Here is a 24,204-nt window from a genome sequence, read left to right on the forward strand (position 1 = left end):
TGCACATTTTGTAGAGTCAATATGTATTCATGAAAGAGAGCTCATGTCAGAGAATTTTTCTAAGTTGTAACTAGCCAATTGTATAAGAAGGAAGCTGTGGATATGGTATACTTGTACTTCCAGAAAGGCTTTGATAAAGTGCCACACAAGAAGCTGTTAAACAAAATTGGAGAACATCACATTGGAAGTAATCTACGTGAGTGAATTGGTTAAGGGCGCTGTTACTTCCAAGCTGTGCAGGGGTGCATAGCCGCACAGTAACTGAAATGCCCCCATGCACATAGCCTATGTTGCCATGCAGCTGGAATTTCCTTTTATATAATCTTCTATTAGAGTACCACACAGTTTTCAGGCTGAGAAAAAATTTCCTGCTTAGAGCAATGGTTGGTCTGCACAGCTGTAAAAAAAAAATTAGAGGGAATGTTGGTTAAAAGAGTACAGAAAGTAGGAATGAAAGAACAATTTCAGGCTGGGAAGTCAGGACATGGCTTATGAAGAGATGCTGGGACTCCATCTCTTCATAAGCCATGTCATTGATTTCAATGAGAGGTATTTAGCAGAATGCTGAACTACATTGCCTAAACAGTAGAATATCAGGTGACAGAAAATTAATCAAACTTTCGGATGCTATTGTCACACTGCATTTTAAATTTTCAATTCATTTCTTGTTGCCAAGTGACGAGATTTTTAAATGCTGCAGCCATGGCTGAAAAGAAATATTAAGGTGATTCTAGAGTCAAAGGCTGAAATTATAACCTTAGAATAACGAGACTGCGGATTTATCAACCTATTAAGACTGTAAGATATACAAGCAGAATTAAGCCATTTTGGCTCATTGAGTCAGCTCTGCCATTTCATCATGGCTGATCCATTTTCCTCTCAGTCCCAATCTCCGGCTTTCTCCCCATATCCCTTCATGCCCTGGCTATCCAAGAATATATCAACCACTGATTTAAATATACCTAATGACTTAGCCTCCACAGTCACGTGTGGCAACAAATTCACCATTCTCTAGCTGAAGAAATTCCTCCCTATTTCCGTTTTAAGTGGGTGTCCCTCTGTTCTGAGGCTGTGTCCTTTTGTCTTCCACTGCCCTACCAAAGGAAGCATCCTCTCCACATGCACTCTATTGAGGCCTTTCAACATCGGACAAGTTTCAATGAGATTCCCACCCACCCCCACCTCATTCCAGTGAGTAGCGGCCCAGGGTCAACAAGCGCTCCTCATATGATACACCTTTCAATCACAGAGGCATCTTCGTGAACCTCCTTCAAACCCTCTCCAAGGTCAGCACATCCTTTCTGAGCAGGCATCGGACAAGTGATCTTCCTCCTTTGGAAGTAACGCACCCCTCTTTCCAGTCTGGCTGAAGAATCTCAACACGAAATGTTGATTATCCATTTCCCTCCATAGATACTGCATGACCCCCTGAGTTCCTTCAGTTCGTTGATGTGCTGCTGCAGTTTTTCTGTTTCCTGTGTCTCCTGACAAGTAATTTTACAGAGGACAAATCATAAGGCCACTGAGAGAATAGAAAAAGTGGCAATAAAATATTATTTGTAAATTTAATAGTGGTATTAGACCAAGGGCACAGACAGAGATCAATGTGAAATAAGCTTCCAGAGTATTGGGGGTGGAATAAAATTAGGAAGCTTCAGAGTCAATTTGAGCTGTAGGATTTTTATCGATGAGTTCATTAGACTGGATCAGCCTGCCTTCCTTTCCTGTACGTACTTTGCAATTTTCCCTCTGACGTGCCGATATCTTTTCTGTTTCCCACAGCCTTCCATGAAGTTGGGGGTTATCAGGCATTGGTTACCAGATACAAGGACGCTATACCCATCAGGCACAATTCAACAGATCCATCCCGCTACAACATCTCTGACCATTGCTACCTTCCCCGCGCGGACTCGTTCAACCTACTCCGGGATGCAGTCAGTGGTGACTTACCCTGGCCAGGATTAATCTTTGGCATAACCATCATTGGAGTCTGGTTCTGGTGCAGTGATCAGGTAGGCTGCAGATTGACCAGGTCTCAACAAATTTGTTTCTTAAAAACAAAATGCTCAATAAGATTCCAGATGGGGGGAATGATTGCCATTTGTTTCAAAGCTTAATATAACATCAGTGTGTTAAATACATAGTTCTTCCCTAGAATAATGGAGTGTGCCTTTCTATTATTTACTAGTGCAATGTATTATTAACATTCAGGTAATAATTGCTTTGTCTCTATAATAATACATATCGAAGCAATACTTACTTATTGCGATACTGTGGCAGAGTTGGCCCTTCTGGCCCTTAAGCCTCTCTGCCCAGCAATTCCCAATTTAACACTAGCCTAATCATGGGACAGTTTACAATGACCAATTAACCTCCCAACCGGTACGTCTTTGGACTGTGGGTGGAAACCGGAGCACACATGGTCACGGGGAGCACGTACAACCTCCTTACAGACGACAGAAGGAAGCAAAGCTGGGTGGCTGTGACTGTAAAGCATTGTGATAACCACTACACTGCCATGCTGTCCCAATAATGAGAGATGATCAAATGAGAGTGGGAAAGGGAATCAGAGGATTTGACTGAGGATATAATCAATGAATTGACATGAGATAGAGGCTCCAAATCAAATCGGATCATAAAAATATCTGTGCCTTTAGTGATAGGTCAGGATGAGATGGTATTGTATTAATGTATGAGAAAGTGGGATATAATAACTGCTGGGCTAGTGAGATATAAACTAGAGAAATAAAACATTACAGATGAGGGTAATCAGAAGTACATTTAAAGAGTTTTCTTCACATCTTTCGAGCAATTATTTTTATTATATCTGTCTCTTCCAGGTCATCATCCAACGTTGCTTAGCAGCAAAGAACCTGACACAGGTGAAGGCCGGCTGTGTCCTGTGCGGTTACATGAAGTTGCTGCCCATGTATCTGATGGTCTTGCCAGGCATGATCAGTCGAATTCTATATCCAGGTAAGTTTTCTTAGTCGAAAGGCTGCTTGTTCCAACGCTGCAGATTTTTGTGAATGGGTGTGAAAACCAAAATATGCTACAGATTATTGGTGAGGTAAGACCTAACACTCACCCCAAACACTTACACTGCCACGGTAGTATCATTAGTACAAGGTGACCTCATCAACTACAGACTGTACACTTCCCAGTCTCAAATTTCCTCATGTGATGTAAGGCTAGCACCATGTTTCACAACCCTTAAATAGGAGAGGAAGCATTACTGATGGGGTAGAGAGGACATTTTGTAATGATGTACTAGGATAAATAGCACAGAAAGAGTCCAGATTTTAGTCAGGTATGTAATGATATCACCTGACAAATACATCTGAATCATATGGAACACACAAAGCCCAAGAACTTGAAATGACATTCCCTTTCATTACCATCAGAGAAGAAAATATTACTTTTCATCCCTGCACAGGTGACACAAAAGGTTTACATGACCTTAAGCCATAGTAGGATTTGCCTATGGCAATTTCAGGCCTCTGTAATAGGATTACTTATGGTTCTTTGCCCTTGGTTTGAGGTGAGGTAATGTGGGGGTGAGAGGATTGCTGGTGATTTTTTTGCCCCTTTACAGTTGGAATAGTGTGAGATGAGAGTATTACAGGTTCTCCTCTTTGTTATGTTTTGCTAACTTCGAAACATTAAACTAATTCAAAGGAAGACACAGAGTTTAGTTTAAGTGAGGTGCACAGCTCTCGTGGCAGCGTGACGACATTTGGAATTCATGTATTTATACATATAACCCATAATTAATTATTTAAATGAACACGAATGCTTAATCAAACAAATATACATAAGATTATTCAGATATTACTGAAATATTACTGACACAGCACGAATCCTCTGTCATTGTCAGTAAACCTGACCCACTTCCCACCTTTCACCATCTCTCGGTAATGGTAGAGTATCACCCAGTTGACTTTGAGTCACCGTCTATACTTAAGTGATAGTTAGAAAGTGGGCAAATCTGATTTCCTTGAGTTCTGTTATAAGTATTATGATTCCAAGAAACTACCAGGAGAAATAGAATAATTCATCCTGGGCTTGAGCTAATGACAATGTTGGGAAAAGAAGGGCATTAAGTCTGCACTATCTCTCTCCACTGTCCCATTCCATTGAATAGTGAATCTGACATGAAGGGTCATATATGTAATTGACCTATTGTTTTATGTTAACCAATGGCCATAGGCTTGACCCCTGAGAATCATGAAGATTTTAAACATAAACAAGAACATTGATGTTAATCAGTCATAAAACCATAGTATACATGAGCAGAATTAGGATTTTTGGCCCATTGAGCTTGCTCTGCCATTTTATCATGGCTAATCAAATTTTCCTCTCAGCCCCAATCTCCTGCCTTATAACCATATAACTATATAACAATTACAGCACGGAAACAGGCCATCTCGGCCCTTCTAGTCCGTGCCAAATGCTTACTCTCGCCTAGCCACACTGGCCCGCACTCAGCCCATAACCCTCCCTTCCTTTCCTGTCCATATACCCATCCAATTCTACTTTAAATGACAATACCGAATCTGCCTCTACCACTTTTTCTGGAAGCTCGTTCCACACAGCTACCACTCTCTGAGTACTCCTCGTGTTACCCTTAAACTTTTGCCCCCAACTCTCAACTCATTTCCTCTTGTTTTAATCTCCCCTACTCTCAATGGAAAAAGCCTATCCACGTCAACTCTATCTATCCCCCTCATAATTTTAAATACCTCTATCAAGTCCCCCCTCAACCTTCTATGCTCCAAAGAATAAAGACCTGACTTGTTCAACCTTTCCATGTAACTTAGGTGCTGAAACCCAGGTAACATTCTAGTAAATCTTCTCTGTACTCTCTCTATTTTGTTGATATCTTTCCTATAATTCGGTGACCAGAACTGTACACAATACTCCAAATTCGGCCTCACCAATGCCTTGTACAATTTTAAAATTACATCCCAACTCTTATACTCAATGCTCTGATTTATAAAGGCCAGCATACCAAAAGCTTTCTTCACCACCCTATCCACATGAGATTCCACCTTCAGGGAACTATGCACCATTATTCCTAGATCACTCTGTTCTACTGCATTCTTCAATGTCCTACCATTTACCATGTATGTCCTATTTTGATTATTCCTACAAAAATGTAGCACCTCACACTTATCAGCATTAAACTCCATCTGCCATCTTTCAGCCCACTCTTCTAACTGGCCTAAATCACTCTTCAAGCTTTGAAAACCTACTTCATTATCCACAACGCCACCAAACTTAGTATCATCTGTATACTTACTAATCCAATTTACCACCCCATCATCCAGATCATTAATGTATATGACAAACAACATTGAACCCAGTACAGATCCCTGAGGCACACCGCTAGTCACCGGCCTCCAACCTGACAAACAGTTATCCACCACTACTCTCTGGCATCTCCCATCCAGCCACTATTGAATCCATTTTACTACTTCAATATTAATACCTAACAATTGAACCTTCCTAATTAACCTTCTGTGCGGAACCTTGTCAAAGGCCTTACTGAAGTCCATATAGACAATATCCTCGTCAACTTTCCTCGTAACCTCTTCAAAAAATTCAGTAAGATTTGTCAAACATGACCTTCCACGCACAAATCCATGCTGATTGTTCCTAATCAGACCCTGTCAATTATATATACCATCTCTAAGAATACTTTCCATTAATTTACCCACCACTGACATCAAACTGACAGGCCTATAATTGCTAGGTTTACTCTTAGAACCCTTTTTAAACAATGGAACCACATGAGCAATACACCAATCCTCCGGCACCATCCCCATTTCTAATGACATTTGAAATATTTCTCTCAGAGCCCCTGCTATTTCTACACTAACTTCCCTCAAGGTCCTAGAGAATATCCTGTCAGGACCTGAAGATTTATCCACTTTTATATTCCTTCAAAGCACCAGTACTTCCTCCTCTTTAATCATCATAGTTTCCACAACTTCCCTACTTGTTTCCCTTACCTTACACAATTCAATATCTTTCTCCTTTTTCTTTTCAAATCTTTTTATTATTATTATTATTCAAAAATACACAGATACATCGGAGTAACAACACTTACAATGCCTCAAAACAAATCTTAAAGATTGAAAATTTTTGTGAATAAATAAACCCTACTAAGCAAGAAAAGTGTGGAAACAAAGGAACCCATTGAGGGCACAACCCCGGAGCCATCCGTCATATAGAAAGCTTCTATATCTATTTGATATTTCTTTTTTCTTTTTGTTGGTGGTTTGATGTTTATTTTTAGAAGCTTTCTATATGACACTATATATATTATATATCTATAATATCCTTCTCCTTAGTGAATACCGAAGAAAAGAAATTGTTCAAAATCTCCCCCATCTCTTTCGGCTCCAAACATAGCTGTCCACTCTGATTTTCTAAGGGACCAATTTTATCCCTCACTATACTTTTGCTATTAATATAACTGTAGAAACCCTTCGGATTTATTTTCACCTTACTTGCTAAAGCAACCTCGTATCTTCTTTTAGCTTTTCTAATTTCTTTCTTAAGATTCTTCTTACATTCTTTATATTCCTCAACCACCTCATTTACTCCATGCTGCCTATATTTACTGTAGATATCTCTCTTTTTCCTAACCAAGTTTCCAATATCCCTTGAAAACCATGGCTCTGTCAAACTTTTAACCTTTCCTTTCTACCTAACAGGAAAATAAAGATTCTGCTCATATCTCCTTCTCTTGAGCCTTCTTCTCATATCCTTTCATGCCCTGATCAATCAAGAATCTATCAACCTTTGCCTTAAATATACATAAAGACTTGCCTCCACAGCTACCTGAGGCAAAGAATTCCACAGATTCACCATTCTCTGGCTAAAGAAATTCCTCATTATGTCATAATCATGGTTTCGGCAGCACAGGAGATACAGCCATTGATACAGAATACGCATGTGTCAGCTAATTATTATTTAATCATGATAATATTTAACTCCATACTTGTCGTCGTAATGCTAGTCGAGACTTGGACAAAGCACAGAAACGCTTCACTGCCTATTTGCTTTTGGTCTTCCTTGAGAAATTGGACTTTTGAATCAACTGACCCTGAAGACTAGCAGTATTTGTTTAATGTTTAGATTTTCTTTTCAGCCACAGTGAAGGCTTCATTTTCCATTGGAGAGTTCTGGTTAACAGCCCTATTTGGTCTAGCGTTTATTGTCCTATTTTCCCTTTAACACATTAAAGTTTGTGAAAAACTATCAACTTGCTTTAGTGTCTCTCACTCTGCACTTGGGCCACATCCGAACCTGCTAACACATTATCTCTGTTCTAAAAGGCAGCCCTCTATTATGAAGCTGTGTTAGACTCTCCCATCACAGGAAACATTCTCTCCACATCCACTCTATCAAGGCCTTTCGCCATTGGATAGGTTTCAATGAGATCATCCTTCATTTTTCTGAATTCCAGAAAATACAGGCCCAGAGCCCTCAAATGCTCTTCATATGACAGGCCATTCAATCCTGGGATCATTTCTGTGAACCTCCTTTGAACCCTCTCCCGTTATGACAGGCCATTCAATCCTGGGATCATTTCTGTGAACCTCCTTTGAACCCTCTCCCGTTTCAGCACATCCTTTCTCAGATAAGGGGCCCAAAACTGTTCACAATACTCAAAGTGAGGCCTCACCACTGCTTTATGAAGACTCAACATTACATCCTTGCTTTTATATTGTGTGCTTATTATTCAATGTCTAATCGCTCATCTAGTTTATTAAGAAAGTATGGAGCTTATTAAGTGGAAACAGGGGTATATTTGAATTAAATATCCTATCCACTGGTGTTCACAGTAAACCATTAAGCTGACTCTAAATAATAAAAAGAATCCTCACCCGGAGGATTGTGAATTTTCAAAATTCTCTACCCAAATATCCTGTTGAGGCCCCATCACTAAAGACAGAAATGGTTAGATGTTTAGGTGCTGACTGACTGAGGGTGCTAAAAGTCTTCTTCCTGCTTCTGTTTACGTTCTTGCTCTTCTATTGGAAGCAGCCTTCCTGGCAGAATAGCTAATCCCCATCAGCTGCAGTAGGTTCAATCATCAGAGTCCACCATCTTGAGTTCTCATCAGATGAACGAATCAGAGTTTGATGAGCAATTGGTGGGATGTAGCAACTGAAGATCCATTCACTGATCTTGACCACACTTGTGAGATCACTGAACTTGTTGCAGCACCATAGCCAGTAGGACTCTGGCCATCTCACCTCCTCTGCAGCTCTGCAGAAACAGGACCCCTTTCTTCCTCTCCACCTTCTACACTAAGGCATCCAGTGAAAAGAAACCAGCTCCCTTCCCCTGTTGTTTCATTCTTGAATGTCAATCTGATCAGTTTCACTTCAGGAACTCCTGCCAGCAGCTGATTTATTCATAATGTAACCCTGCTCCCCACCCCCCAAGAGTTAAAAGCCAATATTAAATAGTGCTACACACACACAAAATGCTGGAGGAACTCAGCAGGCCAGGCAGCCTCTATGGAAAAGAGTAAACGGTTGCTGTTATGGGCCGAAACCCTTCGGGTGCTCTTTTCCATAGATGCTGCCTGGCCCGCTGAGTTCCTCAAGCATTTTGTGTGTGTGTTGCTAGGATTTCCAGCATCCGCAGATTTTCTCTTGTTTGTGATTAAACAGTGCTAGTTAGCTTTAACCGGTGCTATGCCTCACTAAAACTGGCTTTCTACCAAAGAACTAAGGCAGTGAGTGGTGGAAATAGCATTGGCAACACTGTGAAATTGTAAAATGAGCCAGCAGCAGCAGTTTGTTGTGTCCTTACAGCAAAGTAATGGATGCGTCTAACATGTGTTTTTGAAACATGAGACACTGGATATTCAAGAACTGGGCCCTATATAACAACTCTTCAAATGCTTCGTGAGTGTATTGTTAAAGATCTAATGCTACATTGAACGAAAAGTGAGATATATAGCATTGTATTTACATTGTCTGTGAGATGAGTGGAAGGGAATTGAATAATTGGTCAGTAAAATGGGTGATGGGGAATATTGTCAGTATTGTGGGTGGAAGATAGATGAATTGATTGGTTAATGGTGAGGGAAGAGGGGAAGTGGTGAGTGAGATGGCAAGATAGGAGGTGGGTAACTCAAAGCTGAGGATGGTCATGTAGTAATGAACAGTGAGGTGGCGGCTATGAAATGAGCTGATTGCTCAGAGTACTCAATCTGCCCTATGACTGTTTCTGTGACAAGAAGGTTTAATCCCTCTAACGCGTTGCTCAATATTGGGATAATATTAAGTGGTATCCATTACAAGACATTAATTTGGGACATACTTGGAAAACCCATGCAATTCATTTTGACGGGTTCCTCTTCCTCCCACAGATGAGGTCGCATGTGTTGTGCCAGAGGAATGTGAGCAGATCTGTGGTACCCCAGTTGGCTGCTCGAATATTGCTTACCCAAAGCTGGTGGTGTCCCTGATGCCCAATGGTAAATAATTTGTTTCACTGTAAACTCAGCTGCAAATAGCTCGTCATTTACATGTTTCTCTGCTCTGAACCCTGTCTATGTCCAACTTAGAATTCTTTTCACTAATTTCTTTAGCTGTGACTGTTCTCTTCTTAGTTACTGTATGCATGACTCCTTGGGTACTGGCCATCCTCTGGTATTATGTCTATACCTCGTGTGAGATGAATTCCTCTCACAATAGACCCGGACTCCACCTCAGACAATAGCAACACCCACAGCACTTTCCCACAGGGGTCTGTGGCCAGTGATCAAGAGCAAAGTTCCATCACTCCCCTACCGCAGGTTTAATGGAGGAAAAACTGCATCCTTGAGCAAGGAGGATAACTCTGCACCTTACTACATGGCTCAGCAGTGAACAAGTGTGCCCAGCTTCACTGTGTCTTCCTTCAGTCCTCCCCTCCCATAATATGGTATCAAAATTGAAAGCAATATAAACAATGTGCTGGAAGAGCTCAGCAGGTCAGGCAGCATCTGTGGATGGGAATGCTCTGGGCAATGACCCTTCATCATGGAAAGGAAGGGGACAGAAGTCAGAGTACAAAGGTGGGTGGAGGGGAGGAAGAAGTACAAGGTGATAGGTGGAACTGGGAGAGGGGGAGGGGGTGAAGTAAAGAGCTGGAAGAAATAAAGGGCTGGAGAAGAGAGAATCTGATCGGAGATTACAGAAGAGCGTGGAAGACAGGGAAGGGAGGAGCTCCAGAGGAGGTGATGGGCAGTTAAGAAGAGGAAGAGTGAGAGGGAAACAAGAATGGGAAATGGTGAAGTGGGAGGGGGGGTAAATACTGGAAGTTTGAGAAACCGATGTTCACACCATCAGGTTGGAGGCTACCCAGATGGAATATAAGGTGTTCCTCCTCCAACCTGAGTGTGGCCATATTGTGGCAGTAGAGGCATGGATTGACATGTCGGAATGGGAAGTAGAATTGAAATGAGCGGCCACTGCAAAATCAAGCTTTTGTGAAAATTTAAACTTGGTGTTATCATTTTCATATTTCTTAGTTTCCACAATCTTCACTGATAACATTTTCATTTTTGTTGCTGAGTCTTGCCTTTAATCTTGATCAGAAAACTATTGTTACTGGAGTTTCATCACCTCCCTGGGTCAACCCTACATAAGTTGCTCAGGTTAGTATGCTAGGTCAAATTTCCATGGTCATCTGCAAGTGGGAACATTTGCTGAGAACTGCAGTATTCAGTCTAGTTGCAACTCCTGAAGCAAAGAAGCCACTTGTTTTTATATATAGTGAGCCCTGAACAACATTCAGGCACCAGATAATGAAGGGCAAATAACATTTGCACCAAAATGCCAGAAGGTTCCCGGTATGAATACAGACACCCTAATTTGGTTTGTCTTTGGGGCTGCTTCCTCACTTCCTCAGATATTAGTGATGAGGTCTTGGGTGACGTTGCTTAACTTTGTTCCCAGAGAAGTAGTTAGCCTTAATTTGGAAGTGAAAGTAAGCAGGTATGAGTGACACTATGAAAGTAGCTAAGGCAATGCAGATAGGTTAAATCGGCAAAGTCAATGATACAACTCTACCAATATAAAATATTAAGTAATTTTACCCTGCTTTGAATCTTCCTATGTCTTGAAAGCAATGCGATAGAACAGAATAGCATGCCAGAGCATTTCAACAGACATTGCTGTGGATCTGAGTCAAACACAGGCCAGACTGGTTATCAAAAGTAAAATTCCCTCTAGAAGGATTATTAAACCAAAATAGACTTTTACAACAATGCAGAACTTTCATGAATCTAGATCGCAGATTTCTATTCCATTATATTTTTCACTGATTTAAAGCGCCTAGTGACATAGATGGCATTTGTACTTCAAAGTTCAAAGTAAATTTATTATCAAACTAAGTACATGTCAGCATATAAAAGCATGAGATTCATTTTCTTGTAGGTATACTCAATAAATCCATAGTAGAATAATAACTATAATAGAATCAATAAGCAAATATAAAAGAATCAATGTAAGATCGCACCAACTTCAACAGGTGTGCAAAAGACAATAGACTGTGCAAATACAAAAAGAAATTAGAGATATTTATTTCATATTTATTATTGAGAACATGAAATGAAGTATCCTTGAAAGTGAGTCTAAAGGTAATGGAAACACTTCACTGATGGAGGGAGTGAAGTTATCTCCTTTTGTTCAAAAGCCTGATGGTTGAGGGATACTAACAGTTCCTGAACCTGGTGGTGAGAGTCCTGAGGCTCCTGTGCCTTCTTCCAGATGGCAGTAGCAAGAAGAGAGCATGGCCTGGGTGGTGGGGGCACCTGATGATGGACATTGCTTTCCTGCGACAATGCTTGTGTCTGAATCTGCAGTCCAGGTGTTTGGATTGTTAGTTTAATAACATAACCACTATGTAGGTACTCTTATGCAGTCTTCCCAATGCCCTACTGTTCCCACTTTGTCTAGTACCCAGTTTTCTGCTGTACCTTCTCTGTACTCACGGTGTTGCCTCTGTGTATAATAGCAATCCTCAGCCAATGAATGATTTGCTTTCTGCCTCTCTTCAGGACTACGTGGTTTGATGCTCGCAGTTATGTTGGCAGCTCTCATGAGCTCACTTGCATCCATCTTCAACAGCAGCAGCACCCTCTTCACCATGGACATCTGGGCAAGGATCCGGAAGGGAGCCAGCAACAAGGAGCTAATGATTGTTGGCAGGTGAATAGTCATTCACCAAATCGACAAAATGTTTCACAAGAGAATTATAGTCAAATGAAACCATTTGGCTCATCATATCTCATCAATATTGAGGACCTTAACCCCAGCAACATTATAATTGCTAGTTAAATGATTCCAGGAATTTTAGTTCACTACACTTCCAAATGAATATCCCATGTTTCTCGCTGAAGGGTTGAGTACATATTTTTCTTATCTTTTTGGTTTCATATTGTACTTTTGGCAGTATGCCATCAAAATTACAAGGTTATGTACAGCACTTCCTTTCAGCTTCATCTTCTCCTCAAATAAAAGGAATCTTAAAAGCACAATGCTTTGTTTATAGTCTAAATTAAACTTAACTTCATATAAACATATACAAATTACCATTGTCCTTATTCTCTTACTCAGGGTCTGGATTCTCTGCATTGTCACGATCAGCATTGCTTGGATACCCGTGGTACAGGCAGCACAAAGCGGACAACTCTTCGACTATATCCAGGCCACCACCAGTTACTTAGCACCACCCATTGGTGCAGTTGTCCTTCTGGGTGTCTTTGTGAAGAGGGTCAATGAGCCAGTAAGTAGCCACTCTGACACAAGTTAACCAATGGAATGAGCTATGCTATTCATCCCCAGGACTCTTTTTTCCCCCCATTGTCATTTCCAAAAAAAAAACAACACAGGTTAGGTACAATTTGAAGCACCTGCTGTACTTTGCATTGATACACACATAGGGCAGTAATGGGTTGGACATACTGAATATCAAAAGGGTTCAACATCCAAAGGAAAATGTGATCTAATGTGATTTGAGCATAAGCAGATTTGCACTTGGAATGCATTGGTCACTGACAGATAAGCCAGCATTGAAAGTAGTCATATTTTTCTGAAAGGCTAATAAAGATAAAGACTGATGTCCAGATGTTCTGCCCTTTACCATGGAATTGTAACTGTTTAAAGCAAGTATGAAAGAAAAATAAGTTACCTGTATGTTATTTATAGTTTCAGGCAAGGAACTCATTTTCTCCCCTTCCTTCAATTAGGGAGCTGAAGTATGCAGTTTAAATTGCCACAGATGTTTTCATAATATGCCCATGTATCGAAGGTAGAAATTGAGTGGAGGTAAGCGTACGTTAAAGCAACAGCCAGAACAAAGAAGCAGAAAGCAAATCTGGGAGGTACTCAAGCCGGACACACACACTCACTCACTGCTGGAGGAACTCAGCAGGCCGGACAGCATCTATGGAAAAAAAGTACAGTTGACATTTTGGACCGAGACCCTGCGGCAGGACTTATTTCTTTGCCTGTTCATCACCTCCCTCTGGGACGTACTCTTTCAGTGAGAATGCCAGACAATACAATTCACTCTTGAATGTGCCCATCCTTCTAACCACTTTGTGATAGGTTACTGTCACTATGCAATCTCCCCATTCCCAGTATCTGCGCCCCCTAAGTGACTGGCTTTTGAATGAATGAGTGACACAGTGTCTGACAATACAGGCAGTTGTCAGACAGCTGGTGAACCAAGCTCTTCATTTTATCCCCCGTTTGGTTGTGATTCATATGCAGGAGAAATGGAATCAAGTTTCAATTTGTTTACTTATTATCTCACCTTGCGTTTCCTCAATTTATGTTAATTTCCCAAGTTAATGTTCTTCCTGGATTCCTGTGGAACAAGGGACAAGAATCACAATCCTCTACGTTGCTTAAGTCATTTTTTTGACTTATTCGCGAGGGTGTTCATTTTGATTCACTTACAATGCTAGATGACCAGCCTGCTAGTAACCTTAGTTTTGCTTAAAATATACCCCATTTTAAAGAACCCTCACACAATTATTCTCTCTGATAGTTATCCTATGAATGCAGTGACCATTTCTTCAGTTCCTTCATTGCAGTATAGTTTGGGACTTTTAAGTGTTTCCTTTCCCAGGGACTTGATTCAAATTTAGTAATCATGATGAAATTGTTGTATTTCCATGCACTTCAATATTATATTCCTCCTAAAATGGATAAAAACCCTTAAGAGGTAATACTATATCATGATTAACATGCTCTAACAGTCAGTCCCACGTACATGGATGTTGCAATGCAAGTTATATCCAAAAATGCTTCCTGCTATTGGTTTAAAAGATATTAAATTTAATGGTAATTGCCAGAGGTTGGCATATTTGATGCTGCTTGTGATTAGGTTCTTGTCCTTTACCCTGCAGGGTGCCTTCTGGGGTTTGATCGGTGGTCTGGCCATGGGGCTCTGCCGGATGATAGCTGAGTTTGTCTATGGCACAGGCAGCTGCATCTTCCCGTCCTCCTGCCCATTTATTTTCTGTGGAATCCACTACCTTTATTTTGCCATCATTCTGTTCAGCTGTACATGTATCCTGGTCCTCGTTATTTCCTTCTGCAGTCCAGAGATCGAAGAGAAGCACGTAAGTTTTGGATGACCGATTGCTGCCTATCAGTCCACAGCAAGGAAAGGCTAGGAATTGGGGCATAGTATATATCCTTTTCCTCATGTGTCTTTTCCATTTTTATTTTTATGATGTTATTTCTGATAGAAGTAGGAATAACCCATGTGGTCACCTTGAATAGGGTACTGATTTTTATTCTACCTCGCTAACTCTTCTCTAACCCTCACATTCCTTAATATTTCAGCACTTGATTCATTAGGACTTTGGATGCTCAGTTCTTTCAGTCTTGAAAGCATGTAACAAACAGAGCACATGTGACACATAGTGATGGCAGAGGGTTCGTTTTGACATTGAATGCCCCTGTTTCACAGGGATCAGTTCTGGCACCCTTTATATGTCAGGTTCCTTTCAGTGATTTGTGTACAAAGACACCCAAAGCCTTCTGAGTATCAGCATTTCCCACTCTTGTCACTTTTTGAATAAATGCTGCACTTTTTCCTTGTTTTATATATCCCACAATTGTACTCTGTCACTCTCCCACCATCTCAATCAGTCTCTATCCTTTTAGGCTCTCTCTGCTCCCTCCTCAAAGCTATCTTTCCCACCGAGTTTTCTACTATCAGGTAACATGAATACAGTGCCAGAACGCAGAAACAGGTCATTTGCTCCACCAGGACAATACTGACCATCTAGTGCACAACTAAAGTAATCCCTATTTCTTCTCTCTGCATTCCCATCAAATGCACCACAATTCTACAACACACCTTCATACCACAGACAATTTACAGGGGCCAACTAATTTACTAATCCATGACCTTACAAGTAGAGCACCCTGCAGAAACTCAAGAGATCTCAGAGAGAACATGCAAACTCAACAAAGACAGCAATGGATGTCAGGATTGGAATCTGGTTGATGGAACTGTGAGGCAATGGCTCTACTAGCTGTGCTCCTATACCACCCTGATATATTACATATCATTCCCTCACTTAAGCTACTGATGGAGACTGTAATTATCAATCTCCTTCAAACCTGCCAACTAGATTATAATTCATTCATTATTAGTTTCTGGATTCCATCTGTCAACCAGTTCTCAATCCACACCAGTATCCCATGAGTCCTAATTATTTGCATGGCACCTCATCAAAAATCTTTTGTGCACTCGCTACACTACAATGGTCGATCTATGTTTGCCCTCAGTTTAGAAATCTCTCTATAAAATGCACTGATAAAAGAAAGAAAATAGAGTGGGAGTGAAAGTGGATTTTAGTGAGGGAGAGGAGAGGGAGAATGAAGTAGAGAGAGGGGTGGCATATGGAGATGCCCACAGGGAAGAGCAGACAACAGGGGAGGAGGTAGAGGGGTCATATTGATAGCAGCAGAAGGCAGAGGCAAGAAGTGCAAAGATGGCATCAGAACAAGAAAAAAATGGAGCAGATTAACCTCTTTCTCTAAGAGATAATGCTGTAGATGGACAGAGAGAGTTTACATAGAGGAGGTGGAAAATATATTGACTAGCAAAAATGTAGCTTCAGGAAGCTTCACAGAGAAAAATTGCAAAACTCATAAGTACCAGGAAAAATCCAGCTAAAGATAAAATGAAAGGAAAATACTTTTGATGTGTAACAGATGCTAGATGAAGAAAAGCAATGGATGCCATACAAACAGACTTTCAGAAAGCCATTGATGCTGTGCTGTATAGAAGATTTTTGGAGAAAATTAAGTGGTATAGAATTAAAGTATAAGGGTAAATAGGATTAAAAGCCTGCTGGTAGGGAGGGAACAGATGGCAGGATTTAAATATTAAATGACTGGAAATATTACCTTCTGTTCTGGGACCACTTTGGCCGACTGTGTATGTTAATAATTTGAATATAAAACAAGGGAAAGTGAAGTCCAAGTTTGCAGATAATACCAAAACAGGTGGAGTAAATAATTAAGCTTTGGATTGAAAGCTGAGTGAGGTTTACAAGATATTTAAAGCAGATTCTGAGAATATTAAGGATATATAAAGAAGACAAGAATTAAAGTGCATAGAACTTGAATTGGATCAGAGTTGGTTTCAGTATTAAAGTCGCAGATACAGATTTAACTAATTGTTATTACTTGGGTCCCCAGCTTCATCGCGTGGTATACAGCCTCCGTTACAGCCAGGCTGAAAGGGTTGACTTGGACACTACGGAAAAACCAAAGACAAATATGAAAACTCAAGTCGACGCAGAAAATGGCATTGCTGACATGCACTCAGAGACAACAGGTATTGAGGATGGAGGTTAAGAGCTGAAAATTTATGAGTAAGATATTTGGGGGTAGCAATTTTTAAAAATCCAAAGATGCTACATAAAGAACAAGATGATAATGAATTTTGTTACATACCCCATAACTGGGTTAACAAGCCAGCAGAAATGGACTGATACGTTGGAGTCTGGTGCTACTGTAACTAAAGGTGTTTATTAGTAAACTAGGCAAGACAGTATCAAAAATGCCCATATACGTGTAAAACAGGTTAGCATTAAAAATACAGAAGTGCAGGAATAAGAATCAAAACCAAGCTCTGTCAAAGTCTAGGGGTAAATGAATTGTCATAAGAGAATATAGAGTTCAGTTCAGTTGGTGCTGAGGTAGTTGTTGTTGTGTTGCAATGTTGGGGAGAGAGAGAGAGAGAGGGAGAGAGAGAGATGAGCAGATGTACCGTTGGGGTCACCGATTATGATCCTTCTGCACCAGGCCAGACCGTTCTTCAGTGATGGACTCGTCACCCAGGCAAGGGCGGACTCACACAGAAGTCCCCACCAGTCTGCCTTCATCCACTGTGCTCCAGACCGATTCTCCTGACCGATCCTCCAGGCCCCCACCTTCCTGTGGGTGCACAACACTCTTTCAGTGTCCACTGGTGTGTCTGAGGGTGTCTCCCCAGACCCGTCTTTCATCCCCACTGACAGGGTATCAGCCATCCATCAACTCCACATGTCCATGTCCATCAAACTAGTCCACTCCCTGCTGTCTCAGCAAGAATGTTAATGAGCAAAGAAGTGTCCTTGCTGAAAAAGATTGTTTACCTTTCCATCAGTGAAGAAGCCATAATACATAAATTATTTGTGTCTCTCTCTCTCTCTCTTATCTGTAGCAGATGCCTCTACCTCTGTTCTTCATCTCTCTCTCTCATTGGTGGCGGGTCAGCACTGGACCCCATTTCCATCTGGTTTGTTCAGCACACATAACACCCCCACCCTTCAAAGAATTTTCACTGGGTGAAAATTAACTAGTAAGGCACATTACAGAATCTAATATAATACAGAAGTGGTCATTAATCAACAGGGTAACACATATGATTTCAAATTAACACCTGGATAAACAATCAGCAATTACATTGTCAGTTCCCTTTACATGTTGTATTTTAATATTGAATTCTTGTAACAGACTCCAACTGAATAACCGCCTATTTTTATTCTTCATGTTAGTCAAAAATACCAACGGGTTGTGATCGGTATAAACCAGGCATGGGCAAACTACGGCCCATTAAGCTTTTTAATCCAGCCCGCAGAACTTGATGAAATTATATTAATAAACCTTGTTAACGTTTTCTCCCCGCAATTCTGGCGTTTTCCCAATAGATGACACACTCTATATACATTGACCTTTGTTGAGGTGCAGCGTATTACTCCACATTTGCGCTTTACATTTGTGACCTTGTGGCAATCCATTTCCTGGCACATCCAAACCGGCTCACAATTAGCCAGCGTTCCGGCTAAGAGAGATTGCCTACGGGGATTTGCGAGCACAGAGCTCCGCATACCGGCGCGCTCTCCCTGCTTTGTCATTGTGCGGGTCGTTGTTGAGTTTTGGCACAGGGGACAATTGAATAAGAAGGAGCAAGACAAGTAGACCTGCATCTCCTACCGTTTCTGAAATAAAGACAGTCAGGAGGAGAGTGATGATGATAATATCTTGAAGGATAACAGAATTTTCAGTGCTTTAAAATAATAACTGTTACTATTAAAAAAAAGCTGTATTTTATTCATTTAATTTTCAGTGTTTTAAAAGTCATTTCAATAAATAGCTAAATACCATGGGACTTCAAAGACAGATATTTTGTTGTAATGCATTTGTTCATTTTCAATTGAAATTAAAGCACATGTTTTCTACATATCCCATGATATTTTATTTTCTCTTATGAGGTGTATTACCAAAACACTCCGTCCATCTGCTCCTGGTCCGGCCCCCCCTGTCAAATTTTAGAACCCTTTGTGGCCCTCAAGTCAAAAAGTTTGCCCACCCCTGGTATAAACTATCAAGGGCTTCTGTGCCGGACAAATGTAGACCTCAAAATGCTGTAACGCCAGGATAAGTGCCAGTAATTCTTTTTCTACAGTGGAATTATTTTTAACTTAGGTGTATATTACAGAATTGGAACCAATACATGTGTGATTATAATGTAGTACATTACAGAAGTTTGTGCAAATACTAATCTCTATTTTACTTTTAAACTTAACATTCAGTCAATCTACTATGATATTGTCTTTATCTTTCACAGGCTTCGTCTTTAAAAAAAAGTCAAATTCCTGCAAAACCAGATCCTGTTATTCAAAGTGGCATTTGGTCAGCCCTTGCCTCTTTTCCACTTAACTCTCACGTGGTTAACCGGCTCACCAGCCCAGATTAGGCCCTCACAGACCCCCTTCACAGGTGCAAGTGTATCACCAATGTTTCCCAAACTAAGCCCATTTGCTGAACTTCCACACCGCTCATTAATTTTAAGCAGGTCATTAATTTTATCTTCAGGATGTTTAATTCTATTAGTTTCCAGTTTAACACCTGCAGGTGATTGATCCCTCTTGGTCAAAACAACACTTCAAGTTCTGCCTCTCCAAATCACATACTTGAACAACATCACCAAGTTGTTTAACTTTAAATTTCAAAACAAACTGTAACAGACTAGCAGGTACCTTGTTAACAGACCACTGTCCCTTCAGCATGGTTAATGCTTCTAAAACCAATCCAGACTTTAAATTTTCCTTATTCAAAAGTCTAGGAACAATACTTTTCCCTTTTCCTTCAATAATGCCAAGGTGCCCTTACTCACTGAACCAGGTCCATCTGACTCAAAAGGACTGCATTCCTTTTTAACCAAGTCAGACACCTCAGACCTTAACTGAGCTTCAACACTAGGTTCAGTACCCTGTGCATCCACAGGTGCCTTCACAACCCGAACACAGGCAAACGGGACATCTGCCTCTTCTAGGCTTTCAATACCGGTCCCAGTTTCAAATTCCAAGTTCCCCTGATCCTCCCAGGTACTCTTTGAGCAACTCCCCTCCGGAGTAAACTCAACCGTGCGGGTTAAGTCAACCTTGTCTGCTATCCCAGCAGACCGCCTCAAGATAGCGGCATCCTTTTCATCTCAGAATGCCCTTACATCATCGGGAACACAATTCTCAAATTCCTCAACAACAACCAGCTCCTTCAAGCTATGTAAATCATCAGTGTCCAACACTGAACCATCTTCCTCTCGAGTTGTCTCTGCCTTTCCCTTTCTGCAGCCTCTAACTTAATTCTCTCTAGCCTCATCTCTTCCAGACGCAACTGGATGTCAAGAGGAAACATTTCTTCCTCCTCCTCATTAAAATGCTTCATAGAAATATAGTGCTCCACTATTATCATTCACAGTTCCACCTTCGTCATACCTGTCTGTGCATTAAGTTGCAATGCATTAACAACTCCCCACAACTCACCCTTTTTAGTCTTCCTTAAACCCACAGGGTCCTGACTTAACAGAAACTCGTCAACATCCATTCCTGCTGTCTGCCTTTCTGGTTTCTCAGGTATTTTGAGTCTTTCTACATCAGACACTCTCACCCAGGGACCCAGCTAGGTTTGATCAGGCTCGGGCTTGTGTCCCAGCAGTATTGATCCACAGGTCATACCTCTTGATCCATAGCCACCTGGAGGTTCACTTAGGTGGACCTCTGTGATGGTCCTGACAGCTCTTTTCTTTGCCGACTCCATAATGCCAAGGAGAGAGTAGGTTCTGCACAAGTAGCCAGCTAAACCTCTGCAGGCTCACATCAATTATTACTGAAATATTAAAAACACTTCATTGACCACTGTCTGTTGATGCCAAAGGATTACAGGGCTGATAACACTGTAAAGTTTGTTAGCAGTGGCATTCCATGGGACTCAGTACTTAGTTGTTTAATAATGGTATATATGTTAATGTTATTGATCTAAATAAAGAAGTTTCCAAAGGACATAAAATTAGTAACACAGTTAGCCTTTAAGACTCTATTAAGATATGAATGATCTGGTCAGGAGAAAATCTTTACAAGAGGAGATTGAGTCAATGCTCCCTTGCAGGGGCAAATGAATAGACAATAATAAGTGGCAGGATATTGAGCAATGTGGAGGAATAAAAAGGAGTGAACATCTGTGGATCTCTGCAGGTAACCGAGCCGGTCAATTAGATGTTGCAGCCTACCAGATGTTTTCCTGTATTTGCCAAGGCTTAGAATGTAAAAGGAGAGAGATTATACTGCAACTGCATACAACACTAGTTATGAGAATACTTGAGAAATGCATAATTATTTAGTTATTTTATTTATTGGGATACAATGCAGAATAGTCTCTTGCGGGCCATTGAGCTGTGCTGCCTAGCAACCTCCGATTTAACCCTAGACTAATCAGGGGACAGTTTACAGTGACCAATTAACTTGTCTTTGGACTGCGGGAGAAAACCAGAACACCTGGAGGAAACCCATGCGGTCCTGGGGAGAACGTATAAACTTCTTACTGATAGCGGTGGGAATTCTGATTACCACTGTATGAGAAACATGTGATTGCACTGGAGTGCATACAAACAACTTTGTGAGGAAGTTGCCAGGACTGAAAAATGTAGTAAGGAGAAAACATTGAATGAGCTAGTGTTGTTTACTATGTCACAGAGGAAGCTGAAGGAATACTTAATTGAATGGTATAAAATTCTGAGGTATGTAGATAGAGTGAGTTGAAAGGTCCATTTCCCTCAGCAAAAGCCATGAGGCATTATGAAAGTAGGTAAAAGGATCAGAAAAAGTCGAAGAATATTTTTTCACCCAAAGTGTTTTAAGTGGCTCAACTCACTGCCTGAGAGGATTGTAAAGGGGAAACTCTCATCGCATTTGAAAAGTAGTTGGAAGAACCATATGCAGCACCTTGAGAACTGTGTACTGTTCAGACTTCCATATTTAAAGCAGGATATGTGTGCACTGGAGACAGCGCAGAGACGTTTTTACTAGGTTGATTTCTGAGATGGCATGGTTGTCATAGGCAGATATTGTCCAATAGGTTGGACAAATGTACATCAGAGTTTAGAAGAGTGAGAGATGACCTTGATGAAATGCATAAATTCTGAGAAGATTGACAGATTGTCACCAGGTTCGAATATGGCCCAACTGCAGAGTGAGAGACACTGAAGCGGGACAATAGTTCACAGACTTTAATGCAAACAGTGCTAAAAGGAAAAGAAAACAATAAATGCTAGGCCAAACAGGGCCATTAACTAAAACTCTCAAATGGAAAATGAAGCCTACAGTGTGGCTGAAAAGAACAACTAAATATTAAACGAATACCGCCAGTCTTCAGAGTCAGTTGACGCGACAGTCCAATTTCTCAGGCAAGGCCAAATGCAAGCAGGCTGCGAAGCGTTGCTGTGCTGTGTCTAAGTCTCGGCACGCATTACGATGACAGGTATGGAGTAATGAAATAATAATTAGCTGACATGTACATATTTACAAGCACAATTGTCGTATCTACTGCTCTGCCGAATCTGTGGTTGTGACACTGAGAGGGTGTTTCCTCTAGTGACAGTGTCTGAAAATAGGAGACATAAGTTCATACAGAGGCGAGGAGAAATTTCCTCACTCAGATTTTCTCCACCCCAGAAAGCAGTACAGGTGGAGTCAATGAAAACAGTATAGGCACAGGTTGTCAGATTTTTAAACTACAGTGCAGTCAAGATTGAAAGAAATAGGGCAGAAAAGTGGTGTGAGAGCAAAATTGGATAGGACATAATCTTAATAAGAGTGAAAGGGCCAACTTGTCTACTCCTGTTCTGTTTCTTAAGTTCTATTGCAAGAAACCTGATCTGCAGGACATAAAACTGAAGGATGAGATTAAACTGGGTAACTCTCTTAAGTGATATGACCATGAAAGGCCAAATGGTTTCACTCTGTCATAATTTTCTTTGATTCGAGGGGAAAAAGGACTAGGGAACTTGATTAAATCTTCAGAGAAATAATAATTGAGCATAATACAAAGGAAATTATTTTGATTCATGGGTCACTCATGTGGCAAGAGATTGGACAAAATTTGATTGCACATAGAGCAATGTTTCTGAATGCTGCAGCCGTCCCACCCTCCCACCTAACTGCGTTATACTGGAGCACCACTGAGAATGTCCTGGGAAGCTGCATCTCCATCTGGTGTGGGAGCAGCTGAGCACTAGACTGGAAGTCCCTATAAAGGACTGTGAGAATGGCAGAGAGGATCATAGGGGTCTCCTTACCACCCATCAAGAGCATTTATCAGGAATGCTGCATACACAGGGACCTTAGTATTATTAAGGATCCCATCCATCCAGCATCCTCTTTGACTTTCTACCATCAGGTGGGAGACTCCGAGGCATAAAAACAAGAAAGGTCAGGATGGAAAGCTTTCTTCCCTCAGACCATTAGGCTTTTGAACTCCCTGCCGCATCATATTCAAACTGTCACTGGTTAATCTGTTTTGTGCCTTACAATATTTAACTTATGCGCTTTAGTTTATTTACTTATGTGTAATCCATTTATAGATTTCATCCTTACTTTCATAAGTTATTGTGTGTCATGTCTATTACAGTGCTTTATACCCTGGTTTGAAGAAACATTGTCTCGTTTGACAGTATACATGCATATAGTTAAATGACAATATGATATGTCCAGTAATTGCTAGATAACACCTAGTTAGAAATGGTTAGATAGATACTCGGGTCAAAATGTTGAGTGATTATATTGGGTACATGCAAATGTTGACTGGGACTGATGAACAAAAGTGCATAGATGAAAAGGTATTCAGTAGTGTGGATGTAACTTAAATAACCTCCAGGAATTGGATATAAGTAGCCTTACCTGAATAAGCCCAATTGATCTAAAGTTAAGTGTGCATGGTAGATCATATGAGTATGATGCCCATGCTCTAACTTTGGTTTTAAGAGGGGCGATCGGAAAAGAGTCCAGTCTTCTACATTTCAACAATTCGTTCTTTATCTGTTTCAGCTGCTGAGCCAAAGAAGAAAAGGAACATATTTATCGTATGTTGTGCTTGGTTCTGTGGTATCAGTTCTGAGCCTGTGCCAGAACCAACAGAGGAGGAAAAGGCAGAGGCTATGAAGAAATTGACAGACATAAGTGAGAATACCACCTGGAGTACTGTGGTTAATATAAATGTCATTATCATGATGTGTATTGCTGTCTTTCTATGGGGCTTCTATGCTTAATAAAACAACTTTAAAATTCATTTTACTGTTGCTCAGTAGCTTCACACACACTTTTTCTTTCAGCAGGGT

At 40.8% G+C, this 24,204-nt stretch overlaps 1 protein-coding gene across 2 annotated transcripts in view; it reads left to right on the forward strand.

Moving 5' to 3' along the window:
- The window catches only part of slc5a2 (solute carrier family 5 member 2), a 55,453-nt gene extending 31,298 nt beyond the window's left edge, over window positions 1–24,155 (forward strand). For both annotated transcript variants that reach the window (XM_059973166.1, XM_059973165.1), the window contains 8 exons: window positions 1,783–2,012; window positions 2,841–2,976; window positions 9,398–9,505; window positions 12,074–12,224; window positions 12,633–12,801; window positions 14,432–14,647; window positions 16,746–16,884; window positions 23,915–24,155. In XM_059973166.1, the coding sequence (XP_059829149.1) occupies window positions 1,783–2,012; window positions 2,841–2,976; window positions 9,398–9,505; window positions 12,074–12,224; window positions 12,633–12,801; window positions 14,432–14,647; window positions 16,746–16,884; window positions 23,915–24,135 (1,370 nt within the window). In that variant the 3' untranslated portion in view covers window positions 24,136–24,155. The remainder of the gene's footprint in view (window positions 1–1,782; window positions 2,013–2,840; window positions 2,977–9,397; window positions 9,506–12,073; window positions 12,225–12,632; window positions 12,802–14,431; window positions 14,648–16,745; window positions 16,885–23,914) is intronic.
- Window positions 24,156–24,204: the final 49 nt, after the last annotated feature.

Source organism: Hypanus sabinus, chromosome 6, assembly GCF_030144855.1.
Source record: "Hypanus sabinus isolate sHypSab1 chromosome 6, sHypSab1.hap1, whole genome shotgun sequence".
Lineage (NCBI taxonomy): Eukaryota > Metazoa > Chordata > Chondrichthyes > Myliobatiformes > Dasyatidae > Hypanus > Hypanus sabinus.